This window comes from Myxine glutinosa, chromosome 6 (genome assembly GCF_964187855.1).
Source record: "Myxine glutinosa chromosome 6, kmMyxGlut1.1, whole genome shotgun sequence".
Taxonomy (NCBI): Eukaryota; Metazoa; Chordata; class Myxini; order Myxiniformes; family Myxinidae; genus Myxine; species Myxine glutinosa.
In genome coordinates, this window is record NC_136266.1 from 154,829,336 (window position 1) to 154,848,685 (window position 19,350).

General features: G+C 45.4%; 1 protein-coding gene across 5 annotated transcripts in view; it reads left to right on the forward strand.

The window, feature by feature from the left end:
* The window catches only part of LOC137428907 (zinc fingers and homeoboxes protein 2), a 58,717-nt gene extending 41,590 nt beyond the window's left edge, over nt 1-17,127 (forward strand). For all 5 annotated transcript variants that reach the window (XM_068118774.2, XM_068118769.2, XM_068118770.2 and 2 more), the window contains exon 4: nt 16,580-17,127. In XM_068118774.2, coding sequence (XP_067974875.1) covers nt 16,580-16,756 — 177 coding nt within the window. In that variant the 3' untranslated portion in view covers nt 16,757-17,127. The remainder of the gene's footprint in view (nt 1-16,579) is intronic.
* Nucleotides 17,128-19,350: the final 2,223 nt, after the last annotated feature.

Here is a 19,350-nt window from a genome sequence, read left to right on the forward strand (position 1 = left end):
CACAAAGTTATAGACCGATTCAAAAGGACATCTCAACAAGTTATCGATGGATTTGGACGAAATTTGATGCAGGTTGGGTGTGTGACAAGGACGAAATGATTAGATTTTGGTTAAGGTCCGGATGCAGATTCGGCCTATCAGTGGGATCCAAAAAGTAAACTGTTCAGCCTGGCAGAGGTATGTAGGCTGTCACTTGCTTTTTACCATCCTCCAAGTAAATAAATCTGTAATCACTTTGAGGGCTATCCTTTAGATATAAGATAACATTTCTTAAGGGAAACGTTTTTATTGGATGATAAGATTAAACTTTTTTACGAATAATTGGGCATCTCCAAAGACTTTTGCTTGATTTGACAAAGTAGTAACACCCAAGATGACAGCTGTACTTTGCTTCCCACAGCGGCTAGGATACCTTTGTCAACATTCAGTTGATAAAAACTACTGTTTGAATTGTCCACTGATGCAGGCCCGTACTAGCCTTGACAAAGTCAAAGATTCCTCTCTTTTAAAAGGTCATATTTTCAAAGCATGTCTTGATGCAATATTTGACAAGTGGATGACAATGCAGAAAAGGCATCATAATATGGTTAATGCTTTGGATGGGAATATCCCCTTCTTATTCAGCAGTCAAGAGGAGGGCTAATCAGAAAAACGAAAGGGTAAAAGTAATTCCAGGACTAGGAACCACACAGATCAACATATACTTAGTGTTGCCAGCATGTAAAAGAGGAATTTGAAGAAACACTTATCTTCCGCCATCTCTTATCTTCCCCCATCCAAAACCTTGATCTTTTCTACCCCCGCTAATTCACCCCAGATACACGTTTTTTGAAATTCCAACTTCTTTCCTTGAAGTCCTTGCAGTGGTCATATGTTTTATACCTCTGCCACCTCCCCCCAAGCCCTCCCCCTCACACATTTCTCCCAATGTCCCTGCTCTCAAATGTTGTGTTTGTGTCCTTCCCCCTCTCTCCCCATCTTGTCTACCGCTCCCCTTATTTTTGTGTTTTATGTGTCGGTTTGACTTTTTGCGTGATTAATGTTAGCTCTTTCACGAGCCTCGATCTTGTGTACAAAAAAACAAAAAAAAACACGTTATCTACGAATTATTTTGTTCATACATTGCCCATATCACATATATCATTTAAATATCCTTCCTTCGAGGAAAACTAGAAATCATCTCAAAATGCAAAGCCTGTCTTGAGCATCCGTTTCGCATCCGAAAGCGCATCCGCTTTTTACTCAGACGAAATTTGATGAAAACAATACATAAGAAAAAATATATATACTTGCACATGCTATTCATTAGTCTTCTCCATGTTCTCAAAATAAAGCTTTGTTGAAAATTTGATGACAAAAGCTCAAATGGCAAAAAATAAGTTGTGCCCTAGACAGATAGATACTATTGGCATACACACACACACACACACACACACACACACACACACACACACACACACACACACACACACACACACACACACACACACACACACACACACATATATATATATATATATATATATATATATATATATACTGTATATATATATATATATATATATATATATATTGTCCTGTGGATGGCTCTATTAAGATAGAGCGTCCATGGATGGCTAATCGAGCTTACTTTGAGGAGTTTCCAATTGATGGCGGACGATACGTGAGCAGGGGGAGTTTGGGGGAGAATGCCGACTTACCTTCACGTGCGCAGGCGTCTTCAACCTGAAAATCAATTCAACCCGAGACGGATGTCAAATGTACAAAAGGAATATTTATTAAACGGAACCCGAGAACAAAGAAACGTGCCGGTAAATAAATAATGCTTCTAAATCGGGACGTCCCCACACCTCACTTCAAATACAAGCACGGAAAGAATTAATTAAAGCAATCGTTGTGTTTGCGTTTATGCTGGCTTAGCTCTGTCTGTAGTGTGTCCGGGGTCGTCAAGGATGGTCAGCTCCAAGCGCAAAAGCCCGCCGCGGCTCAGATGTTGGTGGTAAGAAATGCCTCGATGCGCCCCCGTTCACCAGGCCTCGATACAACCTCTCGCGCCAAGCAAGCGACCGGGCGTGCAACCCGCCTCCACAACCGGGCAATCTCCTCCCGGATTCGGCACGAAGCTGCGATGCACTCAACGTTCGGGTTGCAAAGGAGAGAGTCGAGGTGAAGGAAGGCGTGAGGGCAAGAACGAGCGAGGTCCAGGCACCAACGTCTATCTCAACGAGCAGGGACAAGAGAGAGAGAGAGAGAGAAAAACGTCGGTCTCTTCTTCTTTTTATCAAACCCTCGTTACCTCACCGGCTGTTCTCCTCCCATCAGCACATCGCTCCTTGCTCTGCCAATCGGTGGCCCTCGTCCTGTGGTGTCTTCCTTCTACCAATCCTTCGCATGGTGGGCGTGGCCTCAGCTTGCCTGAGCAATGAGTGTTGCCATGCAGGTTGGTGTTGTAGCTCACTGCGGCTCCGTCGGCAGTGCCCCAAACTGGCTTCTGGTGAGTTTTATTATAAGGGGGGAATTAATTAGTGTTTGTGTGTGCAACTAGTGGGCCTAACTAATGTCTATGGTGGGTTGCCATACGGGACACAGGTATGATTACAGAGGGAATGACATACAATGGAATTAACATAGTCCCTATGCTAGTTAACAAGCCCCGCCCCCTCGTGGCAGGGACGAAGACACAAGCTTAATCCGACATTCGCGCTACAGAACTTATTACGTCAAGATTCCCCATCACGACAGCCGGACACCTACCGATGCAGATCTACCTAAATCTATACGTGCCCCTATCCCAAAATTCATAACAATATATATATATATATATATATATATATATATATATATATATATATATATATATACTAGGGCATTGCCCGTACGTGGGTGCCCGTTCCTTGCCAATGCCCGTACTATATATATATCTAAAATTATATCCCCCCCCCCTCTATTTACATGAAATGGTTTGGTCCATTCGCAACGACCACAGAACCCCCCCCTCTATTTACATGCAATGGTTTGGTCCAAAGCGAACGGTTTGGTCCATTCGATGTGATTCGATGATTCGATGTGAATGGTTTGGTCCATTCGCAACGACCACAGAACCCCCCCCTCTATTTACATGAATGGTTTGGTCCATTCGCAAAGCCAAAGCGAACGACCACAGAACCCCCCCCCTCTATTTACATGAATGGTTTGGTCCATTCGCAAAGCCAAAGCGAACGACCACAGAACCCCCCCCCCCCCTCTATTTACATGAATGGTTTGGTCCATTCGCAACGGCAAAGCGAACGGCGAACGGCTAAATCGCCATAGCTCGGTAAGTACTTGTCCGATTAATTTCAAACCTTGAAAAGGCACATCCTCGGGTCCCCAGCAATATACCTGGCAAGTTTCAAGTATATCGGACCGGTAGTTGTCGAGAAACAGCGGTCACAGACAAACGTACAGACGTACAGACGTACAGAGATTACTGGAATTATAGATAGATACACATACATACAAGCACACACAGATGCGATTGCAAATACACGCCTCCCGCTGTGCAGGGGATGGGCTAACAAGACACCGCTCTTCATAGTTATCTCAATTTGTAGGTTTCAGGAGGTGGAACAGAGTCCTCCCAGGACCCAAAGTATCCATCTTCGCTTCGGTAAGGAATCACGGTTCATGGACCAAACTGTTCAACTTCAGAGTTTTGTTCCAAGGGCTCTTTGCAGGATCGTCACCGAACCCCGGATTACCTCCAGTTGTAGTTCATTTGTGGCAATATTCCTAGGGATGGTTTTTAAAATCACAATGAGGTTCTTCTTTATCATTCCTGTTGCTCTAATTATCACTGGTACAATTTCGGTGCTCCTCAGCTTCCAAGATCTCTTGACCTCATTTTTGAGGTCCTGGTATTTGGTCATTTTCTTGAGTTCTGCATTGTTTAGGGCAAAATCGCTGGGTACTGATATCTCATTCAGCAATGCTGTCTTTTCCTTTTGTTCCTGAGTACAATGTCCAGATGCAATGCTTTTCACCCCTCAGCCCACATTGGGCTAAGGGGTATTGTCGTCACAGGCGTCCAGGCGTCCGTCAACTTTTGGTTTCCGTCAATTTCAAGGAGAACGGCTTGTCCGATTAAATCCATTTTTGCAGTGTGTGTTGGAGTTGAGTAGAGGAAGGTTCCTTTTGAAAATGGGTGCGCTGCGATTTTCAATATGGCGCCACAGCGGCCATCCAGGCGTCCGTCAACTTTTGGTTTCCGTCCATTTCTAGCAGAACGGCTTGTCCGATTAAATCCATTTTTGCAGTGTGTGTTGGGGTTGAGTAGAGGAAGGTTCCAATCGAAAATGGGCGAGCTGCAATTTTCAATATGGCCGCCACGGCAGCCATCTTGAAATTGGTTTCCGTCGATTTCGAGCAGAATGGCTTGTCCGATTAAATCCATGTTTGCAGTGTGTGTTGCGGTTGAGTAGAGGAAGGTGCCCTTCGAAAATGGGCGCACTGCGATTTTCAATATGGCCGCCACGGCCGCCATCTTGAAATTGGTTTCCGTCAATTTTGAGCAGACCGGCTTGTCCGATTAAAACGGTTTTTGCAGTGTGTGTTGGGGTTGAGTAGAGGAAGGTTCCTTTCGAAAATGGGCGCGCTGCGATTTTCAATATGGCCATCATGGCAGCCATCTTGAAATTGGTTTCCACCATGCATGGGCTGAGGGGTTACACCCGCTTTGCGGTGCTATTTATTTTCTATGTTCACACTCGACGGAACCATCAGGTCGTACATGAGCATGACGTCCTTATTTTCATCTTCCAACTGCAGTTCATTTGTATTAATCTTCCCAGCGTTTGTTTGTAAGGTTCTTCTTTATCATTTCTGTTGCTCCAATTGTGTGTGTGCGTGCGTGTGTGCGCACGCATGTAGCGCTGCAGTGTTGTGACTGCATTTGGAATGAGTCGGTGGTAAAGGTTGATGAGGCACAAAAGCTCTCGCGGTTTGCGTTAAGATGAAGGTAACGGGAAATCCCGAATAATCTGCACCATCTCTTTGAGGGGACGGATGCCTGAGCGGTTAACACAGTGGCCGAGAAAATTCAACTCCGAATGCCGAATATGCACTTTGTGGGATTGATGACGATGCCGAAGTCCTGTGGAGAGGTGATCCTGATGTTCTTCTGGGGTTGTGCTGGCGATTAGAATATCATCTATATACAGATAGTGGAAGTGTAATCCCCAGAGCACCTGATAGATAAAACATTGAAAGATTTCTGCGACATTGCATAGGCTGAGCGGCATCCAAAGGAATTTTAACACGTTAAAAGGCATGGTGAATGCTGCCTTCGGGATGTCATCTGGATCCAAGTGAATCTGATGGTGCACGTGAACGGAACAAGTGTGTCTACCCTCAGGAGAGCCAGGAAGCACTATCTCTCTACTCTCAAGACCTAACTCTCAAATCTGTCTCCCTCCTCCAAATCCTGGTGGCATCTGATCAAATCTGTTTCTGGTGTTTGTTCCCCTTCCATTCCCTGCCTTACCTCAAACGGCTACACAGCTGACACCGCACGTGAAAAAGCCGAATGCCTCAAGTCTGTGTTTGCCTCAAAATATTGTGTCCCAAACCCATCTCTTTCTGTACCCACCTTTCCCAGTCGAACCCATGTTGACCTTGGTTGACGTGGTCGACCTTGGAGAAGATTGTAGCTCCCTGGAGTGTTGAGGTAAAATCCTGAATATGTGGAATGGGGTAACAGTCTGGAACAATCCCGTTATGGGCCAGTAATCCCCACAAGGACACCAATTCCCAGGTGTCTTTTTGGCTGCCATGTGTAGTGGTGAAGACCAACTCCTGGACGATGGTCTGATGATCCCTTGTTGTAACACATATTCAAACTCCTGGCAGACGATACATAATTTATTGGGTGCTAGTTGGTGAGCACGCACAAAAACAGGTCTAGAAGTGATGTGTGATCTCATGTTTGATGGGCTGGATTGTTGCAGATGGGAGCATTATGGACGGCAAGTCATAGTGCTTTCTGAAAAGGGTACGTGGGCATGGATGGAAGACCCATGATATTCAGCAACGCAACGGTGGATTCTTTAACGAGAACACTAAACTGTGTCAAGATATCCCATAGACGGCGATGTTTGACATCGACGAGTATATTGAAATGACGCAAAAAAATCCGCACTTCGGATAGAGTATCTGGTGTCAGCAATAGTAAACACCCACGGAAATGAGAGCCATAAACCAAAATCAAGTTGGAGGAGACATTATCCAAAAGAATCAATAGCAATGATGTTAGCGGCATGTACCTAATGAATATTCCTGTTGATTTTTTGTTCAGCATCCGAAGGTGGCACAATGCCCACCTCTGCCCCTGTATACAACAACAACAACAACAACAACAGGCATTTTAAGGCCATTTTCCCTGCAAGAGCGGGGGTTAGCCTTGCGGTCCCCATGACAATCTTCTTCATTTTTCCCTATTTTCTGCATCTCCCCTTGTTAACCCCCTTGCCCGCATTTCTTCTTCGACCACATTTAGCCAAGTCTTTCTCGGTCTTCCCCGTCCTCTACTTCCTTCTACATTCATTTCCATCACTCTTCTCAACCAGTCACTTTCATCCTTCCTCAACACATGACCAAACCATCTCAACCCGTTCCTCTTCACAGCATAAATCACAGGCTCTATTCCCATCATTTTTCACAATTCATCATTTGTCTTCCTCTCTCTCAACGATACTCCGCACATCCATCGAACCATTCGCATTTCCACCCTTTCCAACCTTCGTTGCTGCTCTACGTTCATTACCCATGTCTCGCTCCCATAAATCATAACACTTCTCACACATGCAGCATACACTTCTCACACATCTCACACATGCAGTGCCATAACTTTGTCAAAAATGATCGAAACGTCGTGAAGTTCGAACTTGACCTGTAACATATCATGAGGAAACCATGAGCAAAGTTTGAAATCATTAGCGTTAAGCGTTTAGAAAAAAAGTCCGGAAAACTGTTCTTTGCGTGACGAACTGACAGACTGACGGACTGATGGACGGCGTGCAAACCTATAGTCCCCTCCGGTGTACACCGGTAGGGGACTAACAAGCATTTCATTGTCGTAGATATGTCATGGTGATGGTAAAGTGTATCTAAATACACAAGCATTCTGAGTATTGTGCTGCAATACATGTCCCCTACCGGCAGTCTGTCGTCCGGAAAACTCTTGCGGAAATTACCAAGGGTTATTTACCCACAGGTTCCGAATCGTTCCCAATCGCTAATTACCTCAGGACGGTATCACCTGTGATTCGCACTCGGGACTTCGATTTATACACCTTGCAGACAGGTCAGCAGAAGCACGAGAATATAAGTTGTCGATAAAGAACCTTTCGAGTCGCTAAATATCAGTAATTTATTATATTTTCCGGTTCACGATCAAAGATCGATGTGTGTGTATATATATATATATATATGTTGCTCGGCTTGGATCCGCCCCTCCCGAAAGAGCGCGCTGTGTCGCGCTTTTGACGTGCGCAGACGAGGCTGAGGGCGGCTTGAGGAGACAACACAACACAACATGCATTTTAAGGCCATTTTCCCTGCTAGAGCGGGGGTTAGCCTTGCGGTCCCCATGACAATCTTCTCCATTTTGCCCTATTTTCTGCATCTCTCCTTGTTAACCCCCTTGCCCACATTTCTTCTTCCACCATCTTTAGCCAAGTCTTTCTCGGTCTTCCCCGTCTTCTACTTCCTTCTACATTCATTTCCATCACTAATCCCAACCAGTCACTTTCATCCTTCCTCAACACATGACCAAACCATCTCAAATTGTTTCTCTTCGCAGCATCCATCACAGGCTCTATTCCCATCATCTTTTGCAATTCATCATTTGTCTTCCTCTCTCTCTCAACGATACTCCACACATCCACCGAACCATTCGCATTTCCAACCTTTCCAGCCTTCGTTGCTGCTCTACGTTCATTACCCATGTCTCGCTCCCATGAATCTTAACACTTCTCACACATGCAGCATACACCTTTCCCTTCAGCTTCAACGACACTCCCCTCCTCATCAGCACGCCACTCAGTTCCTGAAACTTCTTCCATGCACATCTCACTCTAGCAACCGTTGCCGAGTCTGATCCACCTTCTCCATTCAGCATGTCTCCTAGGTAACAAAATGTTTTCACACCTTCCAGCTTCATGCCATCTCCAAGATCCAACTCAACATTTCCTCCATCTGCAGCTCCCTCTGTGCACACCTTACACTTGAATGTAGCTGCCACACTGGTTAATGACCCTCTCAAACCACTACATTTTTGATGAACCCACTCAGCGCACATTGTACATTGAATGGAATTCACTCCGACACCCTTCATGCACACAGCACACGGCCACTTCCCAGTTCTTTCCACCTCACCACATGCTTTACCACTTGCCATCACCTTCGTTTTTCCGATATTCACCTTCAGAGCTTTTGTCTCCATACATTCCTTCCACTTGTTCATCTTCTCCTCAGTCCATCCATACTTTCTGCAATAAACACCAGATCATCTGCATACAACAACTCCCACGGGTAAACCTTCCTTTACGGTCCGAGCCAGCACCGCCATCATAACTACAAATAGTGGTGGACTTAGTACCGACCCCTGATGCACTCCCACCTTCACCTCAAACTCACCACTGTTCCCGTCCTTCGTCCTTACAGCTGTGCGTGCTCTTTTGTACATTGCCATCACTACTCTGATCAACCAGTCCTCCACTCCTAACTTACTCAATGCCCACGTCACTAATTCACGTGGAACCCTATCAAATGCTTTCTGCAGATCAACAAACCCAGGAAACAACTTCTTCCTCTTCTCCATGTACTTCTCCTGCAACTGCCTCACAATAAAAAGCACGTCTTTCGTTCCTCTTCCTGGCATACTGCATTTCGTCAATCTTCACTTTCTTCCTTGTCCTCCTCTCTGTCACCCTTTCCAATACCTTCATTCCATGCTCCAATAACTTTATCGCTCGATACGAGCCACAGTCCAGAGGGTCACCTTCCCCCTTGTATAGAGGGACGAGGGTACTCAGTTCCCAATCCACTGGAATGCGGCCTTCTTTCACCACCAGATTGCAGATCTCTGTCATTCTCTTCACACCCAAATTTCCCGCTGCCTTCAACATATCTCCCACAACTCCCGTCGGCCCTCCCGCTTTTCTACTCTTCATTGCTTTTATCGCTTCCTCAACTTCCTTCTCGGTTATCTTCTCTGCCAGGCCTAAAACTGGGTTACTCTCGATGTTGCCATGCCATTCATTCTCTGCATTCAACAGTATTTCCATATATCTCTTCCACCTTCCTTTCATTCCATCTGGGTCCACAACGATTTGTCCCACTTCATCCTTCAAGCAACTCATCCCCATCACATCACACCTCTCTTTCGCTATCTGCTTTGCAATCCTGAATACCGCTCTCTGACCCTCTTCCAAATCCAAGCGTTCTCCGAACATTTTCCTGCATGCCTCCTGCGCCTTTGCTACCTCTTTCTTTGCAGCCTTCTTGGCTGCCTTATAATTTTCATGCTCTGCCTTTTCTGCCCCCATACCCTTCGCCTTCTGCCACTCCTTGAACTTCTTCCTCCTCTCATCAAGCTTCTTTCCAACTTCATCATCCCACCACCATGTTTCCGAGTACCTCGGTGGTCCTTTTGTCCATCCAGATACCTCACCAACGGCTCCCAACAGACTATCTTTCATTGACATCCAACCACTTTCAAGCTCAACCACATCATCCTCTACCATACTCTTTTAATGCCTCTCTTTTAATGCCTCCCTCACTGTCACCTCTTTCAACCTCCACACCTTCATTCTCGGTTGGTACTTCACCCGCCGAGCTCTCCTTGCACCTTTCACCCTTATGTCGCAGACAACCAAGTGGTGCTGTGAAACGGCCTCCTCCCCCGGGATCACCTTTGTGTCCCGGAGGTGCCCCCTATCTCGCCTATGCACCAGCAGGTAGTCAACGGTTGTCGTCGACCCACCTGACGTGTATGTAACAAGCTTATTATCCTCTTTCTGGAACTGAGTATTACAAATCAACACATCAGCTCCATCAGCAAACTCCAAAATCCTTTCTACAAGGAACCCTGTATCTTCAAGAAAATTAATTCCGCTGGTACCATGCACAAGGAAAATAAGTTGATTGGTGTATGGCTCAGGTGAACTCGTCGCCATTAGTTGTGGGCCTAGTCGTTTCCCTATTGTTACGTGTTCCTCCTGGTAACTACCTGGTCTCGGTGACCCCCGGACTCTGCCAGAAAGATCTATGATTTATACGCTTTCGTAACGCAATCAATAGGAAAGACACAACAATTCAAGTCAATAAGAAACCCCACACCAAGGATCCGGATTAATCAATAATATATTCCCCAATCAATCAACAACCATCAACAATCAATCACCAATATTACTAAGATGGCCATCTCATATATTTCCCCCCTTTCCCCACTCACGACCCCTCAATGATCACTGTCCCTCACAATGTCTCTGGGCCCCTCCAGACCAAGGTGAAGGTCGACTTCTCCGCACACGGGCGGTTGAACGAACCCCTGGCTGACGTGTTCCAAACGTGCACGTCGCGTACCGGGAACAGCTGCTGCAGCGCACACCTCCTTGCAAAGCAAAGCGGGCAAAGCAAAGCGCGGCTTGCAAAGCACGCGAGGCCCAAGGTGCGACCCGTACGCGTCCTTGTAGACGTTGAGGCGAACTGTGCCGGACACTTGGTTCCGTGCACGAACCCACGGCAACTTGACGTGTAATCGGTAATTACCCCGCGCAGGTAACTCCTTTCGCCAGACGGGCTTTCAAACGCAGCGTCCCCCACGCTGCTCAATATCGACACCGCTCGCGTCGGAGCTGGGCGAGGAAGAAGATGGCCGCTTTCTCTCCGACCTCGTGTCTTTTTCCTCTTCCGGGTCACCATCCCGTTTCCGGTCTCCTGTTATCCGGAGCCTCTCTAACCATTTAACCACAGCAACCTTTAATAGAATAAACATTAATAAGCAATGACATCTATCTATAATTCCAGTAATCTCTGTGTGTTTGTTTGTTTGTACGTTTGTACGTTTGTTTGTCTGTGACCGCTGTTTCTCGACAACCACGGGTCCGATATACTTTAAACTTGCCAGGTATATTGCTGGGGACCCGAGGATGTGCCTTTTCAAGGTTTCATATTAATCGGACAATTACTTACCGAGCTATGTCCAAAAAACGATTCAACCAATCAGAGAGCAGCGAGCTATCGCGTGTGCCGAACGTGGCGAACACACTCTGCCTCGGATGGCACATTTGAGAGCGTATTCATTTATTTCCCGTCGGCAAACTATGTTGGCGCTATGTTGGCGTTAAACGATGTTTTAAAACTAATTAAAACCCCGGGGGGATTGTCACTGTACTCGCAAGCCGTTCGCCGTTCGCTTTGGCGTTGCGAATGGACCAAAACATTTCATGAACCAAACCATTTCATGTAAAGCGTTCGCCGTTCGCTTTGGCGTTGCGAATGGACCAAAACATTTCATGGACCAAACCATTTCATGTAAATAGAGGGGGGGATATAATTTTAGATATAGATATAGTACGGGCATGCCCTAGTGAATAGTAATTCACCTAAACCCGGAATCCGTAACACTATGCTGATGAGCATTAGCACCAAACGTCACGTGGTACCAACACCCATCTGGAATGTTCACGGAATGTGAAGGTGAACGTTAGCTCGAGGCATGGCGTTTCTCACTGTTCCTACAAGAGGTACACAAAGGTGCTGGACAGCATGGAGCTCCAGGATGAGTTTTTTAACATCTGCCATTTCAGATTCTAGCTGTGTGACTTCCTGTGGTGGAGGTGTCCTTTTAGCCATGGTTGGTGTGAAGGTGTCAATGACATGATCAGCCAGATCCACAGCGATGGGTTGTGCCAGCTCTGCGTTAGCTGCAAGTATCATGTGGCTATGTGGTGGTAAATGTTGCAAAAACAACACACGAAGGAGTGACTGGTCAAAGGTGGAATGAATGGCGGTCAGCGAAAAGCTGCTGCATATGATGCAGTAGTTGTGTGAGTCTTCAATCTCACAAGTCCTCGGTTGTAAGGAGTTTTTGAAAGTGCCTGTGCTTAGAGGGTTTGTACACTTTATGAGTGCGGCCTTTAAAATCATGTACGGGTTGTTTGTTGGAGGTTGTTCTGAAATCTCTCGCCTCCGTCCCATATTCTGGTGCCAAGGAGCCAACAATGCATTTGAACTGCATCAACTCGTAGTAATGATCCGGGTGTCGAATTGCGCTTCGACTTGCGTAAACCACAGCTTCGGGTCATTAGGCCAGAATGGCGGAAACTTTAATGAAACCGTTACCACGGATGAATCTGGTTGAGCGACCAAGAAAAGCGCAGCCGCTTGGTTGTTCCTGGCGAATGGTTGGTCGTTTGTCACGACTTGTCCGCCCATTTGTGTCACATCTGGGTCACCGATTTAGCATGAAGGAAAAATGTCGGAGGCGTTCGGAATCCGAGTCGATCCTTTATTCAAACCACGACCAACCAAACCAGCTCATATCACTTCCGGTTGCACCTGGTACTGGAAAACCCTCGACCAACCCCTGGCTACGGCTTCCCCTTCGCTCCCACCTCTTGTTCATATGTGTGTTGTACCGTCCACCAAACAGTGATGACTCCATCTACATCTCGCTGTCTGATAATATGGACCAACTTCCATCTACTCATCCCAACTCTCTCTTCCTCATATGTGGTGATTTCAATTGTCACCATGCCTGTTGGCTGGGTGTGGGTACCACTCTCACCAGCCATGGCTCCTCAGCAAAGGACTTCTGCGACTCACTGGGACTGACACAAGCTGTCAATTTCCCGACCCGGATTTCAGTCAACGGAGCATCTTCTCTTCTGGACTTGGTTATGACTAACTTCCCTGAAAATGTCTGCTGCTCTTCTTCTGCTCCAATCGGCTCATCTGATCATGTGCTTTTAAAGTGGACATCTCTATGACCATTCGCAGGGAGCCTCCTCAGCGTCGACGAGTCTGGCATTTCACTCAGGCCAACTGGCACGGTCTTCAAGCAGCCATCAATCATCTGAACTGGTCTCCCATCTCTACCGCCTCTGACATCAACTCATCCTGGGAATTCTTCCAAAGTAAATTGCTCTCCCTCATGCACAGATTTATCCCATCTCGTCTTCAGTTGTCATACCCTTCCTCCCGTCCATGGTACACGGAATCTTGTGGTGAGGCTGTTGCCCAGAAACAACTTGCCTTCGTCTCCTGGAAAGCAAATCCAACGGAAGGAAATCTCATTTCCTTTCACAAAGCCTGAAACAAGTGTGTGTCCACCCTCAGGAGAGCCAGGAAACAATATCTCTCCGTTCTCAAGACCGAACTCTCTTATCTGTTCTGTCAAGTTCTGTCACTCAAGCTCATGGGTCTCACAATCTGCCATGATCTTTCCTGGGAAAACCACATTTCAAATCTGGCCTCCAAAGCCAGTCGCCGACTGGGCATCCTCCGTCGTGCGAAGTCCATCCTAGGCACACCTGAGCTCCTCACCACAAACAAGGCTTTCATCCGCAGCTCAATGGAATACTGCTCTCCCCTCTGGGCTGGTGCTCCTGCCTCACACCTAGCTCGTCTTCACGCTGTTGAAACCAAAGCGTTCAGAATCATTGGAATCTCCCGTGATGAAGCTACCTCCGAGGGCCTTTCACTTACTCACCGCAGGCAGGTTGGTGGTCTTTCTGTCTTCTACCGACTCCTCTCCGGCCTTGCTCCTCCAGCTCTCTCTGGGCTCTGTCCCCCAAATATTCCTAAAGGTCGCACAAGATCTGCCTGCAACCCTCTTATGGTTAAACTACCAAAATCAAGACTCTCTGCTCACCTTCACTCTTTCATTCCTCTTTTCTCCCGCCTCTGGAACAAACTCCCTCACTCCCTTCAATCCCACTCCTCCCTCCAGGTCTTTAAAACAGCTGTTCACCACCAACTCTTATGTGACAGGAATCACATAAGTCTCTTATGTGACCTTGCTTATGTGACCTTGCAGTTCCCCCATCCAAAACCTTGATCTTTTCTACCCCCGCTAGTTTCACCCCAAATCCTCTTTTTTGAAATACCAACTTCTTTCCTGGAAGTCCTTGGTGTCCTTGTGTTTATACTTCTCCCACCCCCCCCCCCCCCTTCCCACGCCACCTCCCCCCAAGCCCCTCGCTCCCACACATTCCCGATGTCCCTCACAAATATTGTGTTTATGTGCTTCCCCTTCTCTCCCCATCTTGTCTACAGCTCCCCTTTTTATATACTTTGTTTGTTTGTCTGTTTGATTTGTTTGTGTGATAAATGTTAGCTCTTTCACGAGCCTCGATTATGTATACAAAAAAAAAAAAAACCCCCAAGCTCAAGCATATTTACATATTATAACATGAAAGGCAAAATGATGCCACTGCAGCATATATATATATATATATATATATATATATATATATATATATATATATATATATATATATATATATATATATATATATCTATCTATAATTCCAGTAATCTCTGTGTGTGTGTATGTGTGTATGTCTGTGTGTTTGTCTGTGACCGCTGTTTCTCGACAACCACGGGTCCGATATACTTTAAACTTGCCAGGTATATTGCTGGGGACCCGAGGATGTGCCTTTTCAAGGTTTCATATTAATCGGAGAAGTAGTTACCGAGCTATGTCCAAAAAACGATTCAACCAATCAGAGAGCAGCGAGCTATCACGTGTGCCGAACGTGGCGAACAGACTCTGCCTCGGACGGCACATTTGAGAGCGTATTCATTTATTTCACGTTGGCAAACTATGTTGCCGCTATGTTGGCGTTAAACGATGTTTTAAAACTAATTAAAACTAATTTGCGATTCTTTCGCTTTCCTGCGCGTTTGTGCATGCTATGGCGATTTCTTTATCAAACTCCGCAAGCCGTTCGCTTTGGACCAAACCATTTCATGTAAATAGAGGGGGGGGATTGTCACCGTACTCGCAAGCCGTTCGCTTTGGACCAAACCATTTCATGTAAATAGAGGGGGGGGGGGGATATAATTTTAGATATAGATATAGTACGGGCATGCCCTAGTATCTATAATTCCAGTAATCTCTGTATGTCTGTGACCGCTGTTTCTCGACAACCACGGGTCCGATATACTTTAAACTTGCCAGGTATATTGCTGGGGACCCGAGGATGTGCCTTTTCAAGGTTTCATATTAATCGGAGAAGTAGTTACCGAGCTATGTCCAAAAAACGATTCAACCAATCAGAGAGCAGCGAGCTATCACGTGTGCCGAACGTGGCGAACAGACTCTGCCTCGGACGGCACATTTGAGAGCGTATTCATTTATTTCACGTTGGCAAACTATGTTGGCGTTAAACTATGTTTTAAAACTAATTAAAACTACTTTGCGATTCTTTCGCTTTCCTGCGCGTTTGTGCACGCTATGGCGATTTCTTTACCAAACTCCGCAAGCCGTTCGCTTTGGACCAAACCATTTCATGTAAATAGAGGGGGGGGATTGTCACCGTACTCGCAAGCCGTTCGCTTTGGACCAAACCATTTCATGTAAATAGAGGGGGGGGATTGTCACCGTACTCGCAAGCCGTTCGCTTTGGACCAAACCATTTCATGTAAATAGAGGGGGGGGATATAATTTTAGATATATATATAGTACGGGCATGCCCTAGTATATATAATGGAAATACACCTCCCGGCAGGTGCAATTAAGAACTAGAAAGTGCACTGGTAAATAAATAAATAAACACAGAAGCGATTAAAAAAGAAAAAAGAAAAAAAAGGGTCGTCTCATGCTTGACGCTTTGCGATGGGGCTAATGAGGGCTATTTATGGTCACTACGGCTTTGCGCTTTCACATTTTGACCTAAATATATATTTTTTGTCCTTATTCTTTTAATAAATGAGAAGACAAATGATCAAATCGGTGGTAAAGGTTGACCTGGACAGACGGACACACACACATGCTATTGCAAAACCCCGTCTCCCGCTGAGCGGGGGGATATGGACTGATAAAACGAAAATACAAGACAATTTGAATGGTATTCTTATCTTATGAGGTCAATCGCTTGGACTTCCTCCTCCTCTTCCCCCCTCCCCCCCATTCCCTCCTCCACACAACCTCACTACATCCCCACCCCCACCCCCACCCCCACCCCCATTTTTCGAACCTTTAAAAGTCACCTTGCAGTTCTTTTTTCTGCAGTTGTAATGATCATTTTCTGTGCATTTACAAATAATGTGGACAGGTATCAAGTAGGTTAATGGGTACCTGATTTAAAATGATGTGAATCTTCCAGGTGTACTGATGAATTTGTGTATGCTTGTTTATAATGCCAATCTTATGATTGTGCCTGTGATGTCAAATGTGGTTTGTGTGTGTGTATGTGTGTGTGTGTGGGGGGGGGGGGGGGGGAGGGGGAGGGGAAGGAGTGGGTGGATTGTTGCATTGTCTCTATCATCACCAACATCATCTGGTTTATAACTCATTTCTCTTCATCCTCAGGTTGCTCCTGGTGGCACTTTAGTGCATTCAAGACACGGGGAGCCCAATAAGTTATTGGAGCTTGCAGAAGCTGCTGCCATAAAAGAAATGCTTGGTTGTTCAGCTTTTCCTATATCTGCTTCTATTACCCATTCAACTGTATCGAACATGTGCCACTCTCCATCATCTCCCACGTGATGCAGTGCACAGTTTGTTACGTGCACTGGAGGCTTCGACTGACTGGCTCTTGCACTGTGCAAGTAACGTGACAACTCAAAGATGCAGTCTTCCAGTGTGACCTGAAAGGAAAGGCCACAAGGCTGTCATCACGTCTTGTGTTTGTCATTTTTCCAGTTATTTTGTGATGATGATTTGAGGTGATTCCTGTTCAATTACAGGACTTAACACTCTTGGTATGATTTGGAATGTGATAAACAAAAGGTAGCCAGAAGAATCTGGGAAAGCCTGTGCAGGTATGGACTGCCTGTGCAGGTATGCAGGTATACATGCACAGGCACTTGCCTGTGCAGGTATGGACTCTATGTGTATGTATCTGTATATCTATATGTATTTGTATATACAGTATATATGTATATATGTATGTATATGTATGTATATATATATGTGTATATATATGTATATATATATATATATATATGTATATATATATATATATATATATATATATATATATATATATATATATATATATATATATATATATATATATATATATATATATATACTACATGGCCAAAGGTATGTGGACACCTGAACATCTATGCTAAAACAGCCTCCACTCTTCGGGGAATGCTTTCCACTAGATGTTGGAACATTGCTGTGGGGATTTGCTTCCATTCAGCCACAAGAGCATTAGTGAGGTCGGGTACGGATGTTGGGCGATTCGGCCTGGCTCGCAGTCGGCGTTCCAATTCATCTCAAAGGTCTTCGATGGGGTTGAGGTCAGGGCTCTGTGCAGGCCAGTCAGGTTCTTCCACACCAATCTCAACAAACTATTGCTGTATGGACTTTGCTTTGTGCATGGTGGCATTGCCATGCTGAAACAGGAAAGGGCCTTCCCCAAACTGTTGCCACATTGTTGGAAGCACACAATCGTCTAGAATGTCATTGCATGCTGTAGCATTAAGATTTCCCTTCACTAGAACTAAGGGGCCCAGCCGGAACCATGGAAAACAGCCCCAGACCATTATTCCTCCTCCACCAAACTTTACAGTTGGCACTATGCATTCGGGCAGGTGGCGTTCTCCTGGCATCTGCCAAACCCAGATTCGTCCGTCGGACTGCCAGATGGTGAAGCGTAATTCATCACTCCAGAGAACATGTTTCCACTGCTCCAGAGTCCAATGGCCGCGAGCTTTACACCACTCCAGCCGACTCCTGGCATTGCACATGGTGATCTTAGGCTTGTGTGCAGCTGCTCGGCCATGGAAACCCATTTCATGAAGCTCCTGATGAACAGTTGTTGTGCTGACGTTGCTTCCAGAGGCAGTTTGGAACTCAGTAGTGAGTGTTGCAACCAAGGACAGACGACTTTTATGTGCTATGTGCTTCAGCACTCGACGTTCCTTTTCTGTGAGCTTGTGTGGACTACCACTTCACGGCTGAGCTGTTGTTGCTCCTAGACGTTAAAACTTCACAATAACAGGACTTACAGTTGACCGGGGCAGCTCTGGCAGGGCAGAAATTTGATGAACTGACTTGTTGGAAAGGTGGCATCCCATAACGGTGCTATGTTGAAAGTCACTGAGCTCTTCAGTACTGCCCATTCTACTGCCAATGTTTGTCTATGGAGATTGCTTGGCTGTGTGCTGGATGATATATATACCTGTCAGCAATAGGTGTGGCTGAAAAAGCCGAATCCACTAATTAGAAGGGGTGTCCGCATACTTTTGGCCATGTAGTGTATGTATGTATATATATATATAATGCTGCTTCAGAGTTATTGATGTGCCAATTTTGCTTGGAGCCAAGTTAGGAAAAGCGAATTTAGAAGATTCCAGTAATAATAGTAATAGAAGTCGAATGCTCGTGCACTTTGTTCTTTTACGCGCCTTTCCCGCGACGTGACAGACTCGTAATGTCCATGTGCGTCGTCCTTGTGGGGGAAAAGGCATCCAAGCTGGAAGATGCCATTCTTTAAAGAGCGAGAAACAGAATTGTGCAGTAATGGTTTGTAAATATAAGCACAAGCAGCAAAATACGATCAAAATCAAAATTAATTCTCGCATATTATCATGGAGATTCTGAGTTTTAAAAATCATTTTTTTACTTACTGTATTGCCTTTTGAATGTAAACTTGTTTCAATCAGTTGTGCCGTTTTATTTTCTACTTTTATACTTCAGCTAAATTTCTCTTTTCTCAATTTTGACTTGGTTGTGCTGCTGTGAATTGGTTGTTGCCTAGCGTTTCACTGGTTATACTGCTCTGTGCCCCCAACAACCCTTTGTTTGCTTACTTGCACAGGGTCCTTTAATTTGCGTGGGAAGATTATTACAATGGTATATATGACTGACTGTTATTACTTTGTTTCTGGCCTCAGAAAATGTGCACAGGAAAATAAAAATTCAGAAGTAAGGATGTGATTAATATATGAGATTGCAATAACTCTCTCTACTAATTTTCACAGCTCGATGTATTGCAGGAAGAGGGTGTAAACATTGAGAACTGTGGATGGGTTTTTTAAAATAATGAATGAAGAAAGATGTTGGTAACTTAAGGGTTTCAGAATGAAAAAGGTTTGGACATATTTTTGAAAATTAAGAGGAAGGAC